We start from the raw sequence: 22512 nt of genomic DNA, 5'->3' as shown, positions 1-22512 counted from the left end.
CATATATATTTTTTCCATTGAAGGAAGGAAGGAAGGAAGGAAAAAATATATATGTGGAAATTAATTAAATAGCAGATTTTGAAATTGTAAACACGAAGATGATCGTTTTTTTTTCTGCCTCACAACACGCAATGTCTCAAAAATTTGGCGGAAAGTAAAAAACAGAATATCTCAAACACTACGGTTTCCGTTGCCTATTCTGCCATACGCTATATCTTATAGCGTGAAGCGAGACAAAAAGAAATAACAAATTTGAACCGACATCTTTTTTACCGTTTACTTTTACTTTACCGTACCTAGAAAGTTTCTTTATAGTTCCATCTCGTGCCACCGACGCAATAGTACTTAAAATAAAATATTAAACGCAAACTCCCATCTCGAGGGCCCAAAAAAAAAAGATAAAGTAATATATTTCATAGCGAATCAAGTCACGTTTTAAGGGTGTAACAACCTTGACTAAATATTTATAACTTAAGTTGCAAGGGATAGTGGGTCACGTTTATTTTTTAAACACGATGACCTATTTACCCCACTAGCCCCAAATCTGGAGTGCCGCGGAGAACATTACAAACGTGAGCGCCAGTGTTTCCCAAACTCTTTACTGATATTTTATCGTTAGTCTCCAATCGACCGTTTGATATTTTCTTAAACGAATGTGGAGAAAAATGGTCCATCAGTCACATGACGAAATCACTCGAAAAACTAACCTTCGGGCGGACCTTTAATTTCTCGCCTGAGAGAGCCACAACTTACCAAAAAGGTTTTTAATATCAGCCGTTTGATCTCGTTTAGCCGTTTGGCCGCCTCATGGGTGTTGGTGTGGCGTAATTGATATCAAAGCTGTAGCAAACATATTTACACTAACTAAATATTAGACACTTAGGTGGCGTCGAAGCAGAAGTATCGGCTATTTCCGTTGGTCATCCTAGCGTACAAAAAAATAAATATTTGAGAAAAATTACACATATATGGTAACCACAAGTTACCATATATTTGTTCTTTTTGTATCTCTGTTTTAGATGCTCTTTCTTTCAGCTTCTCTATTCCGCGAAAAGCGATGCTGAGATAGGGTAGCAGGGTAGGCAGAGGGAGCTTAGTGTTAAGACACTCCACTCCCCACTTACTGCGGAATACCGGAGGCATTGTGTGTTGAGTGGCCGACTCGACACCAGAGCGAAGAAATGAGAGAACCCAGAGAACCCACGACTATAAATTTTTCATAGAAGACAATTGGATTCAATGAAAAATATTGATATTGTATGCCTTGTAAATGTGAAATGTTTCTTATTATTAATACACGAGTAGTAGGCAACGCAATACATTTATGCAAATACCTTACAAAGCTCTTAACCGCTCTACATCAATATAGGCCACTTGAACTTCTGAAGGAGATTCCTGGAGCCATCGACTTTACCGTGAAGACGATATTAGCATCAAGAATGCACGTACGATAACTTTGGAATTTCGAGTAAAAAGACAGCGATATTGTACCCTACATTATGTGCCATATTAATAGATTTTATGAAACTAAGAAGGATTTTTTGTTAAATTCCTCATATGTGTAACGTGCGGGTTGAAATTGCTTATGGTATAAGGAAAAAATTCTGAGCATGCTAGTTCAGCGTAACTTCAAAATTGCTGCACAGTCAAAGTTGCGGCCAACAAGTTCAACCGCTATTTCTATTTACTAACTTATATGAATTTCCATTATAACGTATCTACTCGTTTGTTGTATCATAAGTTTCATCGCTTTATTTATTTGAAAGGTTTAGATTTATAACTTTATTCAATGGTTTAGTAATTTAGTTAGAGTATAGATATTTTTGTACTCTTAACTATGCTTTACCATGTTTTTGATAACTTTTTTAGCGTCACGCTGTAGGGAACTTAGTAGTAAGACACTCCGTTCCCCATTTTCCACCGAAATCTGGAGAAAATGCTTGTTGAGCGCCTGAACTCAGCGTCGCAAGATTTATTTTCTAAGTTATTCATAAGTTAATAGTTAAGTTGTGGCAATGAAGTCACTTGAAATAAATTATTTAAACGATCTTCCACAAGAACAATAATGTAAACGAATGCCTCCCTAACTAAGTTAGCAAGTTACAAACTAAGTTAACACGAACTGTAAATAATCCAGTACATATTTAAATACGTTGACGCACTTCCTACGCTTGTGCGCCATCGACAGAAGTTAATAATAAATTCTAAAATTTAATAAACTAACAAGACCCAAATTTGTTTTAATGTTTACTCGGGTGAAGGATTAGGTACAAACCATGGTGGGGTAGTAGCTTAGCGCGTGGATTATCAGCGCGATGGTTGGGGGCTCGATTCCCGCTCGTGGAAATGATACTATAATGAGTCAATATTTTCATTTCCTCGCTGTGGTAACAAAACAAACCACGTCGTTGAGTCACATCACTTAACACGCAATGTCTCGGAATATTTGTTGGAAAATGGAGAACGGAGTATCTCGACTAGGATCTCTCTATCTATATCTATGCGGAATATAGCATGCAGTTAAAAAAATATTATTCAAAAGTGAGTCAAAGTAGGTTCAGAGCAGCCTTTGCGAGGAGGGCGGGCGGCGCGGCTCAGGGCGGGCCGCCGCCGGCTCTAGCAAACAGACGGCAATAATTTTTGAAGGAAATTGAAAACAAACACATCGATCCAGGTATTAGTAAACTGGAATGTTTAGAGAACTCGCTCCGAAACGTAATGAGAATTTTTAGCTCCCGGAGCGGAACGGGTTTTATTCATTCGGTGCGCGATTCTTTTCTGATGCAATTTGTTTTCATATTTTAGTTTACGTTACCTTTAGTGTTTTTTTTGTTGTTCTCGAGCGAAGAGGTCTTGAATCGACTGTTTTTTTTCACTATTTCTATAAAAGGCTTAAATATTTTAAAAAATATAAGAAAATATATCCTACTATATAAATAATTTTAAAATAATCTTGTTTTAACATGAAGACCTATTCGGTCAAAGAGATGTACAGATATTTTACATTCATTTCAAACGTAATTGAGGTTAATGTGTAACCTCTATATTTATGTACATACAGCAAATAAATAGGACGGCTATCTCTAAATCACACGCTACTGCTATATATCCGTGTATTTAAAAAAAAATAAGAAAAACTGGCAATGTGCTTTTTATTTATGATTATGGTCCCTTACGGTCCATTGGATAGCGTAGTAATGTACAATTGGTAGTGATGAAGTCGATTCCTTTTTGAAGAAATTGTGGTATTAAATTTTTCTTCATTTATCCTCTCCGTTAAAAAACACACTTCGCCATCTAGTTGCTGTTCATATAAATCATTTCACGCTGTATCCCGCACACAGCAGGTTAGGCAGAGGCAATCTACTGTTAAGACACTCCGATCCCCACTTTCTTTCAATGCTGTAGGCATTGCGTGTTGAGTGACCAGACCGAAGAAATGAAAATATAAATGTAAAGAAATATTTCAATTCCTCGAGTGAGGATCGAACTCGCATCTAGTCGCGTTTACAGACACACTTTGTGCCCCTGCACCACGACTAGCCTCAGACATTTATATGTCAGTGTTAAATAAAAAATATCATTTGAATATTGTAATATTTGTAAACTTTTATTTAAGTTAACACGGCGTTGTAGCTTTCATAGCTTAAAAGTCGCTACCACCTAGTATAATAAGCTTAACTGTATCATAAAAGCTATGTAAAAGCTTTACCATATACATATTACAGTTGTATTTATTAAGTGTATATATACATGTAGTTTTAAGCTTTAGAAACGATGTAGGTGGAGGTTGAATCCGCTTATATTTTGTTTTGATTTTATCACTATATCCACGTTGCTTCATTTAGAAGGGGAAAGTAGAGGAACCCTTGCACTAAAATACTTCATTAACCACTTTTTATAAAACAATGCTGCGCTGTCTTCTTACCAGCAAATACCCATAGTAGAAATAGAACCTAGAACCATTATGTCTGGTGGTGGATTGGCACCACCAGAGCTACCCTCAGATATATAAATAACTAGCGGACGCACGCAGCTTCGCTTGCGTATTTAGGGGTGAATTCTAATAACCCATGTAACATGTGTTCAATGAAATATTTTTAAGAGTCTAAATTTAAAATTTTAAAAAAATCGGTGGCGATTTAAGAATTTTTCCATACAAACTTTCAACCCCTTATTCGCACCCTTAGGGGGAGAATTAGAACGCGATGAAACACGTATTCAATTAAATATTTTTAAAAATCTAAATTTCAATTTTTATAAAAATCGGCGCCGATTTAAATTTTTTTCCATACAATTTTTCAACCCCTATTTCCCCCCTTTAGGGTTAAAATTTTTCAAAATCCCTTCTTAGTGGATGTCCAGATTACAAAAGTAAACATCTGTCCAAATTTCACGTTTCTACCATCAGCGGTTACGGCTGTGCGTGCGTCTTACCTCAGTCAGTGAGGACAAGTCCTTTTATATATATAGATAATGTGTAATTATTAATATAAGTAATATAATTAATCCTAATTAGAAAAAAATATGAAAATATAACTCATACATATATATGTAAAGTTTTGAAATAATATACATATCCTTATAATATAATATTATTCCAAAACTCTCACAGTAGGAACATTAACACGAACAACACACCGCGCGAAACACGAAAACACCAGGTAGTTTATTTTAATTTAAGTCGTATTTTCATTTAAGTGCAATTAATATATAGCTCGCGAGCACACGGGCGCTGGTAAATGAGAGCTGCGGGTGAACGTGACCGGGCAGCGGGAAATAAACACTTTACTATGTAAATAGTGTTTCGATACTGAGATACTAGGATAGATAAATAAATAAATAGTTGATTGCTCTTAAGAAAAACATCTGAATATGGAAGGAGTGTCTTAACACTAGTTTTCCTCTGTCTACTCTGCTATGCGGGAAAAAGCGTGAAGCTACGTAAATTAATTTAATAATGGCAAAAATAATTATGTTAGTCTTTTGATAACTAAAAGAATTGATTGATGTAGAGGTAATTTAAGTGTATAAAACGTTGCTTATAATAAATGCATCTTACAGGAAAAAGAAAGAAAAAATAAGTTCCTAAGCGGGATTCGATCCCACAATCACCTCTTCAACCATATATTAGGAAGTGACGGTTTAAACTAAAATATAGCTTCGTTTTTATTTTCAACTGAAAAATTTACATACAAAATTTCCTCTAAAATCACAAAATTGACTATAAATAGCAAAGTTACATTCGAGTGCAGTTAATAAAGGCGGACTCTCGCATGTGCTGAGTACACAGCATTACTGCTAAATAAGTAGGTGGACGTGCGCGACGAACGTGACCCAGCAGGATATAAACACGGTGCTAGCACCACTAGTGGTCAGGGCTATTTAAATACACATATAAATAATCTCATCGAATCTAAGAATGAAGTGTTATTTCTTGACTTCTTGATACAAATATATGGGTTTGAAATTGGTTTTTATGTGCATCTTTACTCTTTTCGCGTATAGCAATGTAGGAAGAGAACTTAGTGTCAAAACACTTCGTTTTTTGCCTAGTTTTTGAGCAATAGTGTGTTGAGTGGGCAATGAAGCAGGAAAATGAAAAGTATTTTTCTTTATTTAAATATAACCACCCCAGAGTGGATATCGAACCAAAAACCATCCGTCAATGCTGCCCCACTGTGCACGTACAGCTTCACTAATATATAATTTAAAAGGCATCTAGTTAGCGTGACGTTGTTAGCTCCAACTATGATTAAGCACGTATATATTATATATAGAGTAGTTACTACAGTAATTGTCTCTACGCGACGCGTGAAACATTCATGAATGCTTGACGGACGGGGCGGAGTATCTTCTCTGAGTAATTTACACCTATCCATCTAAAGCGTGAATTATTTTAATGAATGAAAGTTATATATTATTTAATGTACTTAAAATGGGGCAAGAGCGTGCGACTGTAAATGGGGCTGGTTGTAGGTTCGATTCTCACTCGAGGGAGTCGAATATTTATTTTTTTCATTTTCTCCTCCTGGTAAAAAGGCGAAATGTAAATTTAAGGTAAGTCACAAAAAACTGTACTTCAAATAAACAGTTGAACCTAAATTATAATAGAAAGAATAAACATCTAAAATAACAATAAATAGGTGTATATGAAAATTCATAGCTATTTTTATTGCCATTCTATATTTTGTGATATATAGTGGGAAAAAAGATTTAAGCAAAAATGAATGGTAGCGGCATGGAGGGACCTTATTTGACCTTCGAGAATATGGTGTCGAGGTTTTTGAAGGAAGAGCGCGTTAAAAAGCAGTAGGATCCTCAGGGAGCATGTACGAAGCGGTATGCATTATGCTAAAAAAACAAAACAGTATTTGAAACCGTGTCTTCTAGATATAATATTTAATCTGTAAGCCCTCAAATTAAAGGAAAAAGTACTGGGGCACGGATAAATCATACTATAAAAGCTTAGTGAGTAAAGCTGCGAAAACTTAGTTTATACAACATAGAATGGGATTAAATGGAACAAATTTTAGTACTTCACAAGAAAAAGTGCAAACTTTTTAGTTTCTAGTTTAGTAAGTTTTCCAAGAATAGAGATTCGACGACTAACAGAAATTCTTATTCGATCGAAGATAAAGTTGAATAACATAATGTGTTAAAGAATAAGTATAACATACATTACTATGGCGGGAAATAGCTGGCGCTCAGGAATACGCGTAATGGTGATGATAACGACATATCTGCAAAGGCTGGCTGCTCTTTATTTAGACAACTTTTGTCAGAGATATTTTATGTAATTCTATGTGACAAATACTTTCAAGGCCAGTCGTTGCGAAGGTTCGATTCCCGGTCGAGTAAATGAAATATTTAATATTTTATTCACTTTCGTGTTGAGGCAAAGCACGGCGTTGAGATCTGATACTCAACACGTAATAAATACAGCGTGAACCTAGAAAAAATATGTAATGTAAAACTACATACCTACTATAGATATTAAATTGCCTCAAACACAGGAATTTTTTACTAGAAAAAACCTTAAAAAAACGTACAATTTATTCCGTCAAATAACACGAAGTACATTTTTACTTTGTTTAATGCCTCTACTTTTCACTTCATTTCTTTTGCTCTACTCTTACAAACACTATATTCTCAAGATTTTTATCAAAGGTTCAAACTAGCTTTAAGTTTACCAAGTTTTTCTTTCAACAGTATCTCTAAATCTTATAAAAAGTAAGAATTTTGGTTAAGGCCGATATGGCTCAGTGGGATAGCGTCTGTCTATGAACATGACGGTTGTGAGTTCGCTTACCACTGGAAATAACGATTATATTTGATCTATTTTCATTTCCCCGCTCTAGAAAACGAATTACTGAATTAGAATTATTTGAGATCCGCCACTAATCATTCGAAACATCTCAATATCTCGAAAATCTAACGGAAAGTTGAGAACAGAGTGTTTTTATTAAACTAATTTCCCTCTGTGTACTCTGCTATGCGGGAAAAAGCGTGAAGCTGCTTTTTTTGTTATGTAATTTTAAAAATTATTCAAATGATGACTCCAATTTTATTAATTTCAACTTAACCAAGCTCGGTGTTCATTCGCCTGTATAATTTGTAACAATTTAGCAACGCTAACTAGTTTGTTTGCACTATGTTACTTTAATTATATTGATTCCAAATTGCCGTTTCGGATAAGCTAATTCCATGAAATAGAAATCCAATTATGCTATTTATATTTGCATATGCTGTAAAATTTTGTGTTTTATCATTTATTTCATTACATATTTTGAAAGATTATAATATGTAATACTTTAGAATTGTCAAATACCTATACAAAATTATGTAAAAGACTCGTAATGTAAGTCAATCTCTCTTTATTTTTGGAGAGATTTAACTTACTTTTCACTTTCTTTAACTTCAGCTAAGAATACATATAAATAAAAATGAAGTATCTGTCGTTCATTTCAAAACCGCCGAGGTTTTTCAAATTCATGACACTAAAATACAAACCGTTTGTCTTTCTGTCTGTTTCTCTGTTTCTTCTTCTGACGAACGTTTCTCTGTTTGTTTAACAAACGAGACTTTTGCTCTGTTGTCGAGGCAAAGCATGGTGTTGATTCTCCCCACTCAAGACGCAATGCTTCTAGAATTCGACGGAAAGAGGGGAGTGGAGTGTCTTATCACTAGGCTCCCTCCACCTACCCTGTTACCTACAGGATACAGCGTGAAGCTGAAAAATGAAAAAAATAATAAATATAACCAGAGCTTTCAAAATTCATTTTCCATGAAAACTGTAAATTAATTAATTTTTCATATCTGCACAGGAACTCGTAACTTGTCATGTATTTATCATCGGCATCGCGCACAGCGTACCAACTTCCGCCGCTGAATAATGACGCGCGATTAGCGAACCGGAAGTGAAATGGATAAATCACTAGACATGTTGTCAAAAATACATCTAATATTGTCACTTTGTAAAGGATATAGGAATTTATATGATAAGCTTTTATTTAAAAGTTATTTACTTTTATCTTTATCAATTAAGGTCGATTCCTGTCGTTTAATTAAATTCAATTGTTAATTATAAATTCAATCTATATAGAAATATATTCTCATATTCGAGTTCCAATTCAAAAACATTTAGCATCTAATTAAAAATAGTAACAAATGGTTATCCAAGTTAGAAACTAACATTTCCTTATTCCAGTTAGATAAAGCTAGCCTCGATCGCCTCCAACAAACGAACCGACGGAACCACTCAGATAAAAACTTCGCAGCATCAGCTCGGCCATTAAGATTTTCTAAATTGGCTCTCAGCAGGACTTTTTTGTTACTAACTTTACCTGGAACTTAGGAATGCTAGTCGAAGTGCCGTTGCTCGGCAAAATGGGACTTCTCTCGTGGAAAAGCTGCGTCGGTACTGATAAGCAAGTAATTACCTGCGCCGGACCAACGCTTCAAATACTCTGGCTATTAAAACTTTGTATTACCTATTAGTTTGACCCACTTATTTGGAATATGGTGAAAACTAATTCTAGTTATACTTGTTTGTGGGTTATTATCATATACAATCCCCTCAGCTGTAAACTAAGGTAATTAAGTTTCGTTTTTTCAGCTTTTTTATTTTAAAAATATTGTGAGCAGAAGAAATTTCATTTTCAAATTGTTCAATGAAACGATTGTCGTGGATTCTCGTAAGCTCCAATTTCGGGCCAAATTGTTCTGAAAATATTAAAAATGGAAATGGTTTTTGAAAATATATTTTTCAAAGGAAATATGTTGAGAAATAAACGATGCTGATATTGACGTTGAAAATTTCGTACTAACTATCGGTTTTATGTACCTATATTTTTATTCAGTTTTCCTGCATACATAGGTAAGTATATATACAAGTATTATATACATTTTTAATACAGCATGTTTAGATAGGTAAATAGGTTTAAAGGAAATAATAATTTAATTACAAAATACAAACACGCACGAACACGTATCATTACGAGGTACAATTAATCAATAACACAAATCTACGTAAATATATTGTGTACAGGACTAACTTCATCCCTTAACAAGCACGCAGCCTCCACGCGTGACGCCATTCTGTATTCCATGCTCACTTCAGCGTGATAGCGGCAACGCTTATACTAATCCTGATATCTCTCAATCAGGTATCTAAATGATATGTGGAGGTTGTTTTCATTAAGGCTTAAGAGTTAATTAGAATTTATAATATTGTATATAAGTAAAAGTAATAGGTTGTTCCTAGAACACTACTGGACAGTGGAAAGATTTCTTTATATTGAATTTTTTTTACTACATTTTTTTTGTACATACTATGTAACGAAAATCTAATATGAAAGTGAACTCATAATCTGACTGTGTGCTTTTGTACAGTAATGACTTAACCTTTAACTTAACTTAAAAATGGCTAAACCTATTTAATTACTTACACTTTCTTAGAAAGTTCCCTTAATATTTTGTTTTATTTCAATAGGTTTATAAATAAAAAAACATACCATTTTAAATAATATTGTTCGACAAAATCGCCATAAATAACTATTATTGAGTTGGCTGAATATTTACTTATATTATTTTTAAAATGATACTATTATTAGAACACAAAATTTATGCAGAATAGTAAATTAATAATTTTATAATTCAAGCGGGCGAAGCCGCGAGCGGGTCGCTAGTTGATAATAAAGCTATTGGCAAAACATCAGTCAGCTATCAATATCACATCAGCTGTCTACAATCCCACTACGCTACAATGCTTCAATATCGCGTAGCCTCTGAATATTAATTCATCTGCTATAACTGTGCTGTACTGCAGACAGACAGATAGTGAACTACTTTTATTATGAAAGAACCAAGTAATTTCCGGTACTGAATGAGGTTATTTTTCTTTACGGAACGAATTCTATTTCTATGCTTTGTGCTACGGGTCCTAGTGTATAACATTTAGTTTGTTAAACGGAATTGTTTATAGTAAGTAATGAGTTTAGATGACGTCGAAAGTTTTATTAATGTTGTTTTTGAAGGTGTAAAAATTAACTTGTGTTTTTAGATTAAAATATTGAAGAAATCATTTAAAATAAGGACTCTAAATAAGGAATCTACATCTTAGAATATTTTATTAATAAATTTGTCTATATTTTTGATTATAGATTTACAAAGATAGCCAGAATTCTGCAATTATTGTAGCATATCTGAGTTTTTTCAATACATATTGTATTTACGCACCAAATGCGTCATATCGTGATGGATGAAGGGAATGGAAATGTGCGATAGAAGAAGAGACGTACAGACCGTGGGTGTATAGAAAACTAATAAAATGTGGATTGTGTGCGTACTTGCAAAAACACTTTCTATATTCATAGTTTCTTCACATGTTTATACCAAATTTCGCTTATTTGGTGAAAATTCTTCGGAAAATGGAGATTTTTGTAGTTGCCAATATAATTTTGGATAAGTGTTAGATCTAATAGCGTGTTTGGTCTAGACTTTTGGACCAGACAACAGGTAGCATCATCTAGTTGTCTTAAATAAGTAAAAATAATAAGCAACCATGACAGCGTTAAGTTACGTGAATACTACTAAACTAAATCCAGACCATACCAAAGAATACCAGTTTTCAAAGTGTCTTTGTTTCCTTGACAATGGTCTTCTAGTCTTCTAGTCTGGTCTTGTTACAAGAGCGAGGAAATTAAAATAATTAATTAATGTTCCGAATGGGAATCGAACCCACAACCATCGTGTTTACGCCACGATGTCCTCTTTCATTTAACGCGTATGTAATATTTGATAGAATAGATGTGAGAGTCTCTTCGCAAATGAAGATTAGCAAGAAAAGTAAAGACTTAGAATTTTATTATACCAATTTGCCCATAACAAGGTCCTCCAGGGGAATGATAACAGAAAAAATCTATCGAATTAGTATTGATTAGCTGAATCCACTTTCGTAACAGATATCGAGTTAAAAAGTTAGAAAGTCTCCCGATAACATCTCGTGTCGAAGTTTCTTATTCGCCAATATCTTTTTTTTTATATAGGTTATTTTGCAACAAGTGTAAAATTATACATTTTTTATTTTTTTTTCTTTATATATATTATCAATATTACAATCGGATGGCTTCAATTAACCATTGCCGTGGATTTCAATTTCATGTGCGGAAAATAATCATTGTTGTCAAATTTGATACTTAATAATTTTATTTTTTCACTCTTATATGTAATATCTATCTATATCTATACTAATATAATAAAGCGGAAGAGTTTGTTTGTTTGTTTGAACGCTAAGATCTCTGGATCTACTGGATCGATTTACTTTGTTTTTGTTTTGTATGAAAGCTGCATTCTTCAGAAGTGCTATAGGCTATATAATATTACATTACACATATAAACTAATAAATTAAAATACTTCTAATTTGACATGCAATAAATTCTGCCATGTTAATAACAACCGTCGTCGCTACGCGACCGCGTTCGTTAGCGCGTCATTTTGATATTCATCCTTATGAAAATAAATATAATAGTCACTTTTAGCATTTTATCTAGATTTAAATTATATTTCTATAGAAATTATATTCTTATATTTCAAGCAGACGTAGCCGCGTCCGGGTCCGCTAGTCTTATATATATAAAAATAGCATAGAAGGATTTCTTAGTCCTCCATAATATCCTTTAGGCGATTACTAAGACTAAGAACTAAGCCAAACTACATAAAATATATAGCCTGCAGACAACAGGAATCGATTAGATGAAAATGTACCTGTTTAAGACCTAACCACCTGGACAGCCAAGATATATTGCCTCAACACGGCCGTAGTCTCGGCTGGAACTATGAAATTTGCATACCCCGACGCACCTGGCCAGCCTTCATTAATTATTGAAGTAAACTCGATGCGATCTCGAACAATTCAGGCCTACGGTAATGGCGTATCGGTTTCATTGGCAGCGTTTTAGATTCACGCATTTCTGTTACACTATTTCTTGTTATATATGTTTATATATATATATGTCTGTTTGTCCGTTGATTTTTGAAAATCGCTTTATAAATTTGCTGGAACGGAACGGAACGTGTTGCGTACTTAGATTTCATTATTAATTTTCCTATTATTTTATTATTATTCTTTTTAAACGACCAATTTAACTATAACTTTTTTTTGACAATGAAGTGTTTTAACACTGTGTAATCTCTCGATCCTGCTACATAGAGGCTACACAGCATGAGACTCGATAAAAATATAATTAAAAAAATACATAAAAACACAATAATATTCATCACAACAAATACACGACGAAAACATCCACATCATTTAACGGATTATATTAAAAATACTTGGCACTCAGAGACACCTCGTATCAGACAGAGGTTTAATTTTCACACGGTGTCAGGTTGACCGCGCTGCCGTCCGCGGCGGGGGGAGGGGATTCGGGTCCGACTGCATCGTCGATGCAATTCCTTTAATCCTGAACGAATCGATGGCGGTTGAACATTGAACACTTATAATGAAAGCTATGTGAAATTATAATTAACATTTTACAATGAAGTTTAGATATAATATACAAATCCTTAATTAGAGGGCTCCGCTATCCGCTCTCAAACTCTTTGTTCTTCAACACCAGTTCGCTGTTTGAAGTACAATAATGTCTTTTCTTTTTTTAAACCACTACGAAATATTCAAAAAATCTAAAGTAAATTGTACAATAATATAGAAGTAGCATATATAAAGAATAAGACAACATTCCCTTCCAGATGTGAGATTCACTTGAAAGCTGTAAAAAATATATTTGTATAAAAGATAATTCAGTTAACAGCCGCGGCTTAATATTCATGCAGCGCGGACACGCCACGCCACGCCGCAGAGAACGTAATGGGCTATCGTGTAGAAGTGGAAATCCTTTCCTACATACCCTCTTTATGCATTTTTGTTGGCAAATAATAATTATTAGATAATTAAGACTGCAGTAACTGCATTGATGCAGTGGAGACGACGGTTGTGAGTTCGATTCTCAAAGGGGTAATGGATTGTTTTAAGTTTGTCGATTTGGTAAGACAAAGCTTTGCTTTGAGTTTCACCACTCATCACGCAATATTTGGAACTGCTTGCACGGAGAATGGAGTTCCTTAACACTAATCCCTCTGCCAACCTTGTGTTATGGGGGAAGCAGCGTGAAGCAAAAAAATAAAATAAAATAGAATTACTCCCTAAAGCAGAATGCAAGTAGTAATAGTGAAGCTTTTAAATTATTAAATTGTAGATATACAACGCTGGAAGCAGTTAAAATAACATTTAAAAAAGCTATTCCTTTGTCCATTTTACATGTGACGTGACAACGTTCACATGGCATTTCAGAATGGCAAACAGAATATTTAATACATCATTCCTAATGACCCAAGAGTCCAACCAAGCCAGAGCTTCGTTATATTATGAACCCTGGAATTTTCTGTCTGCGTACACCCAGCACCGGTAAGTACTATCAGGGAATATGAAATTCGAATTTTGGTTATTTTGGCAATTATTAAAAAAAGTGCATTAATACTTTCGTTAAATTATATAGACTATCTTTTATTTGTTTTCAATATTTTCTTGGGAATAATATTAGAAATAACATTATCTTTTATCAGACATTTAGCATGATGTTAAACCCCTACTATACACTTCTTAATCTTAAAAATTAACCACCAAAAGAAATGAACCTAAACATAAAAAAAATAAAATTATGCATACAACCCACGTCATTTTATTATATAAATAAATAAAAACATACAGCTTAAATATAAAACGTAAGCTGGAAGGATGAGAGCTGGTTAATTAATTCAAATACTCTTTATACGATGAGTTTACGCTCATTAGCTGGATTGCTTAAACAGCTTGAGATTGGATGCTGTGCCTTGGAGTAGCTTCGTTTCATTTAAATATGTGCATTTAAAGCTGTCAAGTACTAGTATGCCGCTGTTTTTACTTATTTCATCATGTCTGCTAACTTTAAAATAACTCTACTTACAGTATGGTAGGAATTTTATGAATGGATTTTGAGAATATTAAAATTTATTAGTTATCGAAATATAAAGATACATTATCTCAAAAGAAAATGAAGTGTATTAACACTAAATTCTCTCTGGTTATATTAGATACTAGCTTGTACCTGCGGCTTCGTCCGCTTGGTCAAATAAAAAAGATTATTATTAGTATGATAACACATTTTAAGACTAGGCCCGAAATAAAATACAATAAATAAATAACCTCGTGACAAGACCGTCGTTCCTCCACTTCTGCAGAATTTACAGGACATTGGATGTTGAATGACAAAATTTAACTTTGCATAACAGAGTGGAAAACCGAAAAGATTTAAGACACTCCGTTCAGTAGATACTTTCCACCGGCATTGCGTACCGAAGGGCAGAACTCCGAACACCAGAGCGAAGAAATGAAAATATAAATTTAAATAAATATGTATATCATTTTCTCGAGATCAAATCCACAACCAGTCTCGTTTACAATCATACTTTGTTTCCCTGCGCCAGTACTGCCATTATACATATAAATATATAATTTGATATATTCCATATAAAATCGACGTAACTGTTATAAGCACAAAATATAATAAGGATTGTTAAGTACAAAATGTATTCTCAAGCTATAAGCAAATTTATAAGACGTTTCTGCAATAGTTTCTATGAACTAAGAGCTGCGAACATTTAATCGCTTTCCATTACCTTCAGTACGTATTGGTATTATAATATCAATATTAGACCGACATCTTAGAAGCAACTCATGCATTTACTCTACCTTGAAATAGAACTATGAATTCTATTAACAATTAATACAAAATACATAGTATGTACAAATTATTAATATATATATATTTGGCCATCGTGGCGCATTTACATCGTTTGACTGTAAATACGATAGTTATAGGTTCGGACCCCATTCGTGGGAAGTCAAAACGTGGCATTGAGTGGAGAATAAAAACAAATTTATACATAAAACTTAAGGGAAATACTTAAATTTAAAATATTTTCTTAGTATTCATATTAAACTCTTCCTCAAATATTTATTTATAAATAAAATTATTTAAAAAAATATATTAATAATCAAGTTTAACAGTTGTTTATTAATAAACAAACAATTTTTATTATTTAATATTTTATAAAGTTTCATATTATAACAAGTATAAGAAAGTAGTGTTAAAGTTTAACAGAACGAAAACAGTTGTTGAAGTTGTACGGGAACTCCCTTTAATAACTAAATGTCCAGCGCAGGCCCGCACCCTGAGGAACAGATGGCGTTGAAGCCAACTAAATAAAGCACTAACTCTGTATGAATACACTGGCTTGATGTTAACAGTGCCAAGACACTTCATTCTCCATTTTTCACTGAAATCCTTCCTTGACATTTCGTATATCGTTCGTTTCGTCGCTTGTTTAAACAAGCCAATGCCAGCCATTTAAGAAGTCAAGTCGCAATCAAACCCTGTTAGCAATGACTGATTTTTTTCTTCTTCCACTATTAAATGTACTTCTTAATTAGAGCTTGCACTCATGTCTCCACTCATTATAAGCTTTGACAAAAATTCATATATCCTGAAAATTGGGGCAGTTCATGGGCAACTGAGTGTGTTAACATCGGGTTCCCTCTGCCTAATCTGCTACGAGTATGTGCGGTATACAGCGTGAAGCGTTTTTTTAGTCACATATATTCAGTATTTATATTGTAATACTGAATGTATCCACTGACTTGACTTGCTAAAGTAACTCCCCATCCATACAGGTTTGAATTTCCAACACTGTCTCTCCATCTACAATGAAGTTGAATTGCGGGGGCATTCTTCGAGTGTATTAATTTTAATTAGCCCCTCGTAATTAGGTCGCCGTAACTGCTCCTCTCCCGATGAGATATCGCCCAAACTCCGAACAGTTGTTTTGCTTAAATGTCTTTTGTCTGTTCTAAAGTAATTGCCCGATTCTGTTATTTCGCATTGTTTTTAATGATTTTTGGGCGTGATGTTGTGAAAATATTAAATTTTATAATATGAGTACATAAATGAAAAAGTAAAATTATAAATTATTTTATGGATATATTGATTGCAATACTAGCTTTTGCACCCGGCTTCGCCTGCACAGTCGAATAAAAATATCTAAGACTAGACTTCAGAAAAAAATTTTTACAAAAGCAATCTCTAATTTATCGGGTTCCACCAAACTAACTCTACTAATTAACTTAAGCTTTAATATTAAGTATAAATATAATTTTATTGTAATTAATTATGAATCAGAGATAAACGAAAAAATGTCATTAGAACTTCATCTAGAACTCCATCATCATTTCCTCACAGGATATTCTATTCAAATTACATATAAAAAAACGAAATATTTTTTTTTTATTCATCAGACGGTTATATAGTTGCCAAGCTCAAGAAATGCGCAAACTTAAAAAAGTTTCCCTATCCAGCGAGAATTGGTTTCTTGGTGACCCATTCAAAGTTAATCACACTGGCCGCTGCCTAACGACCCTCTATTATATAAAACCTCCTCCTTATTGGAACTCTGTGTGTGCACTCTCGTTCCTAAAGACTCCGAGGATAACTTAGATAATAGTCTCCATCAAGAATTTCCTACATGAAAGTCGTTTGGTAATCAAATAGTTCGATGCGGAGTAGACAACGCTCAAAGGAATGTATTTTAAGTTTTATCAATATTGTGGAAATACGTAGTTATTTTAAGGTTGTCGTCCATTAGTTGATGTTTAACTGAGTTCATATAAAATGTTCAAATTTTAAATATTTACTTCCCTGATTTTGATAGAAAACGTGAAACAATGACTCATACCCAATGGCTCTATAATAGAGCAAAGACTGAAAAACGAACTAAATGTTACGTTTATTATTTTTGCTACCTTATAAAGAAATATGTGAAGTTTCTTATTAGTTATCAATTTTAGGTCCTCCAATACAGTATTTTTGTATAAAATATTTTTTATATTTTGTATAAAAATCTAACTACATACTATATAGAAATCATATTTATATTGCTTTAAAGCAAATTGCATCTGCCAATTTAAAATGTTCAAGAGGTAAACAAAGATGACAGCAACAAGGGCCGCGTTCACAATTTAAAGCCATTACGGACGTAATTCCGCAGTCCGAGTGCGGTATTTCAATTACAGCCGAAAGTGCTATGTGACGAATGTTGAACTAATCCGGCGAGAGCGAGAGGGGAGACACTCGACACTCGACACTCGACACTCGACACTCGCGACACTAGCCGCTGAAGCGGTGATTTGCAAATAACTGTGGATCCAAGCGTGCTTTTGTTTTTGCTACCACTTCGAACGCAATGCTAATGAAACCCGACGAACAGTAAATGATGAACTTTGTTTTCGTAACATATTATTGTTTTTGTTCGATAGAGAGAGGTTATTAAAGTTAATGTATATAAATATATGTATATAAATATACCCATATTATTTCAAATACAATAAATAGAAGCAGTGCGCATAGAATATACACACTAAATTTATTTAGTGATAAAGAGAAGATTACATATTATGTTTTATATAATATAGATTTTCAGCCATAATATACGTCAAAATTACTTCAAGTCTATTCTCTTTTTCAGCATCAGAGAGCTCTCTCGGCGCGGGGGCAGCGGGCGCAGCAGGTGCCACAGTAGCTGGTGCAGGCGCGGCGCTCGCGCTGGCCTTAGCCGCGTGGCGCGCCGCTAAACGCCGCCGCAAACCACGCAAACCCCCCGCCCCGCAGGAGAAGACCGCCGATCATGATGACGCTGAACCTGATTTAATACCTAATAATTACTGTAAGTTGATTATTTAAATATGTTTATTATAATGCTTTTTGGCTACTTATATAAATTTATAGAATTATTATTTAAAATGGTTATTGCAGTTATATAACATTTTTTTTCTGTAAATAATATTTTTTTCCCTACATATGTACATATGTATAATATGTATGATTATATCATAAGAAAAGTTTTACTATTAAGTTTCTGCCTTGGGTGATATTGTGCACTTGAAAAACATTACGACCATAGTGCATTAGACGGAATGGACCTATGGGGATTTTGTAGTCCTTTCCGCGTTCCTTTATATATGTAGGCTCATCGTGAAAAGCTGAAGTATACCTTTATAATAAAGACGTATTTATTAAGTTGATAGTGTTTCGCTATCAGATTCTAAATCAACTTCATTCCAGACTAAATTTTTCTTTTCTCTAGATGTGTGTAGTCCGGCCAGTCGTGGCGCAGCCAGGGCACAATTGTGTCACTGTAAACGTGACTAATTGTGGTTTCGGTGCCCACTCGAGGAAATCAAATATTTATTTAATTTTTTATTTTCATTTCTTTGCTCTTGTGTCGAGGCAAAAAGCGACGTTGAGTTCCGCAACTCAACACTCTATGCCTTGATAATTCGGCAGAAATGGGGAACGGAATATCTTAACTTAAGGTTCCCTGTGCCTACCCTCCTGTGTACAGCATACAGTGTGAAGCTGATTTAATTAAATTATACGACAAAATATGGACAGAGATAAAAAAAATAATAATATCTGTTTATAACGTACAATATAAATAGCTGTTGAATGGTCAGCAATAATAATAATTGTTATCACTAACAGTAAAAAATAGCAAAATATTTAAAGTTATTTTTAACATTTATCACTAAGCTTAATTACAATTTCGTGTTCTGTTTAAAAAATACCTTCTGCTAATGATTTATCTTAGCGCTATGAAAAATTTTACTCTGAGGTATTCCCCGGAGGCTCTCAGGTTACAAGCGGACAGATTATAATAAACCGACTTCCATAAAAACAGAGGTAAAATATAGATATATAGATATGACGTCTCCGCTAGGTGCTCCGTCGCTCTCGCCCACTTTCATTTATTATAAAAACTGTTCTAGGTGAGACTTGCAAGGAATATAAAAATAGTATGGCATTGGAAACTTGTATTAAATATAAACTATTCTTGGTTATATCATATTTTTAAGTTCGAATAAAACCAATTTCTGTTATATGCCTAATGCCTAATTCTTTAGTTTCACGCTGAATCCCGTATATGGCAGCCTTGAGAGAGAGAAGCAGTGTTCACAAAACACTATGTTCCTCAATCATCGCTCTATTTTTCAGATATTATTCGTTGAGTAGCGGAACTCAGCGCCGCGCTTGTCTACTTACCAGAGCAAGAAAATGGAGATAACTCGTTCTCGATTAAAAATCGATCCCACAACCGTTTCGTTTACATTCAGTACCACTTTACAGCACCACTGTACCACATATAAAACAGCCTTTTTATTCAAACTCAATTTCCATTTATTCCTAAAAAAACCAAATTGTCCAAAGATAACAACACCAAAAGAAACACCAACCGAAGAACGCCCAAAAAGTAACCATATTCCATATGCTAATATACTGATATCCTCACATAATAATAGCAAGCACGGTGTTTAGCAATCCATAATGTCGCCTCTATAGTTTGCGGGGCAGAGGTGATAATTGCAGGCGCATCCCGGGACGGCACCCCCGGTGACAATACGCCCAGGTTCCATGCATGCGTAATGTGGCCTTAATGCTGGCGGCTTATATCTAACTGTGCCTCAATTATTCAAGCCCCACCACCAGTCTAATAAGTACACTTTATTACTGCACCAGTTCAGCCACTAGTCAAATGCGAGCGTATTTTGCTACAGAAGTCAGTAAAGTTGGGTTTCGTTTTGAGCTTTGCCTGATTGCTTTTAATATTATAATGTGAAATTGTGCTGTTTTATTAGGTTGAGCCGGTTGTGGAGCAGTGGTGTAAGTGTGGGGTTGTTAACGCAATGATTGTGGATTCGATTCCCGTTTAGGGAAATAAATTATTATTTATTAATATTTTCTTGTGAGTATTTGTATAATTTTCTAACTGGTCTTTAAAGTTATTGAGGTAGTAGTTTTATTAATTAAAAAAACAGCTAAGGCCAGAATGGTATTATAAAAACAATATTAGTTTTATCAACTGTTTAATTATATGCTAAAATATTTTTACTTATTTTTTGCTTTAACTTCTCAGCTTTGTTTAAAATGTTTGTAAATATAAAACAAAAACCCACTACCGATGAATTCATCTTCTTGTACTTTTTACCAAGAGAGTATATCTATTTTGGGAACAGCGACGCTGCACTCTTGTTTTGAATTTATTAAAACGTAAAATAACACCAGTTCCGTACACCATTCGTATATCTACCATTTACTTATCGTATACTCTAATACGGTACTATAGGATAGGGATAAAAGTAAAATATATTTAATAAAAAAATACAAAATCAGGTTCGTATTCTCCTTGATCCTAACAGATGATAACATTGTATGGATTATATGAGAACTTAAACAAAAAATAAAACAAGAGGTACTTAAATCCTATTACAGGATTGTGTATGGACATAAGCCTTTTTGCATAATAAAAATTGAGGTACATCAGGCCCATCAGGGGTGTACAAGCATCAGCCGGCATTGCTTTTTAATCAGATTTCGAGTCCCATACATTCAGTATGGAGTGACGTTCGGTCCACTTTTACCCATTACTCTTTCAGCGCTCGCCTGGTCGTCGTTTTCTAGTTTCCATTGAAAACAATGCTCGTGCTTGCCCGAATTTCATTTTAAGTTTAGATCCTGAAACTTTGGTTTATGCGTGTTTGCCTTTGAATTGGTAATTTCTTTTGTCATACGATTTATTTAAAACAATCAACAACAAACATATCTTTGAATGTCTATACCTTAACTATATTTCATTAAATTCCATTATCATTATAATATTATGCAAGATAAGTAAAATTGATAATTCCTTTTATTACCAAATATTAAATTGTTTTAATAACTTAAGATTTTGAGGCCGTCGTTATGCGTGAACGTGACCGTTGTGGATCCGATTTTTACTCAGGGGAAAGAAATATTTTCATATTTTCATTTCCTCGTTCTGGTAACAAGGTAAGGCGCGCCGTTGAGTTCCACCAATGCCTCTAAAACTTGGCGGAAAGTATAGAAAAGAAGTGTCTGTATTAACAAAGAATTTTCTTATCACTAGGTTCCCTTTTGCTTACCCTAATATATTCAGAATATAGCGTGAAGCTAAAAAAAAATTGATTAACTAACCTACTTATGTTAACAACATCCATGTTCCTACATTAGTGGGATCAAAACGAGATGGATAATTATATTGTGACAGCCGTGTGCAGTGGTGTACGGCGTACGCCGTGGTGTACGAGCGCGCGAGGTTCTTCTCATCGCCTGGGTCAATACACATAACTAACGAGCCACCTTTACGCTCTTTGACTTTTCGTATACAAATGCGAAATTATTATTCGCTTGTATTCTTATGAGCTGTATTGTTTTTTTTATCTGTAGGTATTCGACTTTTTTATTGTTAGACATTATTGTTAATAATTATTATTAAATTTTTATACATTTAAGCCAGTTTTACATAATTGGGTTCCTAATATAATATTTTATCATTAAGTTATTTTGTGATATTATACAGAAAAGGCAGGGAATTCGTTAAAATTAATATATGTAGGAGTAGATAATTAAGAAATATATCGAACACGTTAAATATATTACATATCCAAGTAAGCCAAAATAAATGTCGAAATGAATACAAAAACTTACCATTCATTTTTGTTGAGGCAACAGTTGCTCCTAACAGTAAATAAAATTAAATGTTTACCCCAAGGTTCCCAAAAAACCGCTTCCTGGCGTTTAAGTGGCTTATGTTGGCTAAACGCTAATACATACTTCAAAGTAATACCTCCTAAACCATTGTAGCCCTTCAAAGAGCCTGGATAAAAGTTCACAAAAGCGAGTGTCAATCTTAGAAGATGGAATAAATGTAACTTTATTTACCCTTCAAATACTTTTCTTGTTTAAAGTATTTTTTTATTATAAAATATTGTTTTTGTGTTGGATTTTTATAACAAAATATTGTTTAACTTTGTTATTATTAATATAGTAATTATGTGCAAG

At 33.9% G+C, this 22512-nt stretch overlaps 1 protein-coding gene across 2 annotated transcripts in view; it reads left to right on the top strand.

Moving 5' to 3' along the window:
* The window catches only part of side-II (sidestep II transmembrane protein), a 339951-nt gene that overhangs the window by 293594 nt on the left and 23845 nt on the right, over nt 1–22512 (top strand). For both annotated transcript variants that reach the window (XM_085195977.1, XM_085195968.1), the window contains exon 15: nt 18122–18319. In XM_085195977.1, the coding sequence (XP_085052103.1) occupies nt 18122–18319 (198 nt within the window). The remainder of the gene's footprint in view (nt 1–18121; nt 18320–22512) is intronic.

The sequence above is a fragment of the Heliconius melpomene genome, chromosome 1 (assembly GCF_056956725.1).
Source record: "Heliconius melpomene rosina isolate 202511_hmr_F chromosome 1, ASM5695672v1, whole genome shotgun sequence".
NCBI classification, from domain to species: domain Eukaryota; kingdom Metazoa; phylum Arthropoda; class Insecta; order Lepidoptera; family Nymphalidae; genus Heliconius; species Heliconius melpomene.
This window is presented reverse-complemented; position numbering and strand designations above follow the sequence as displayed.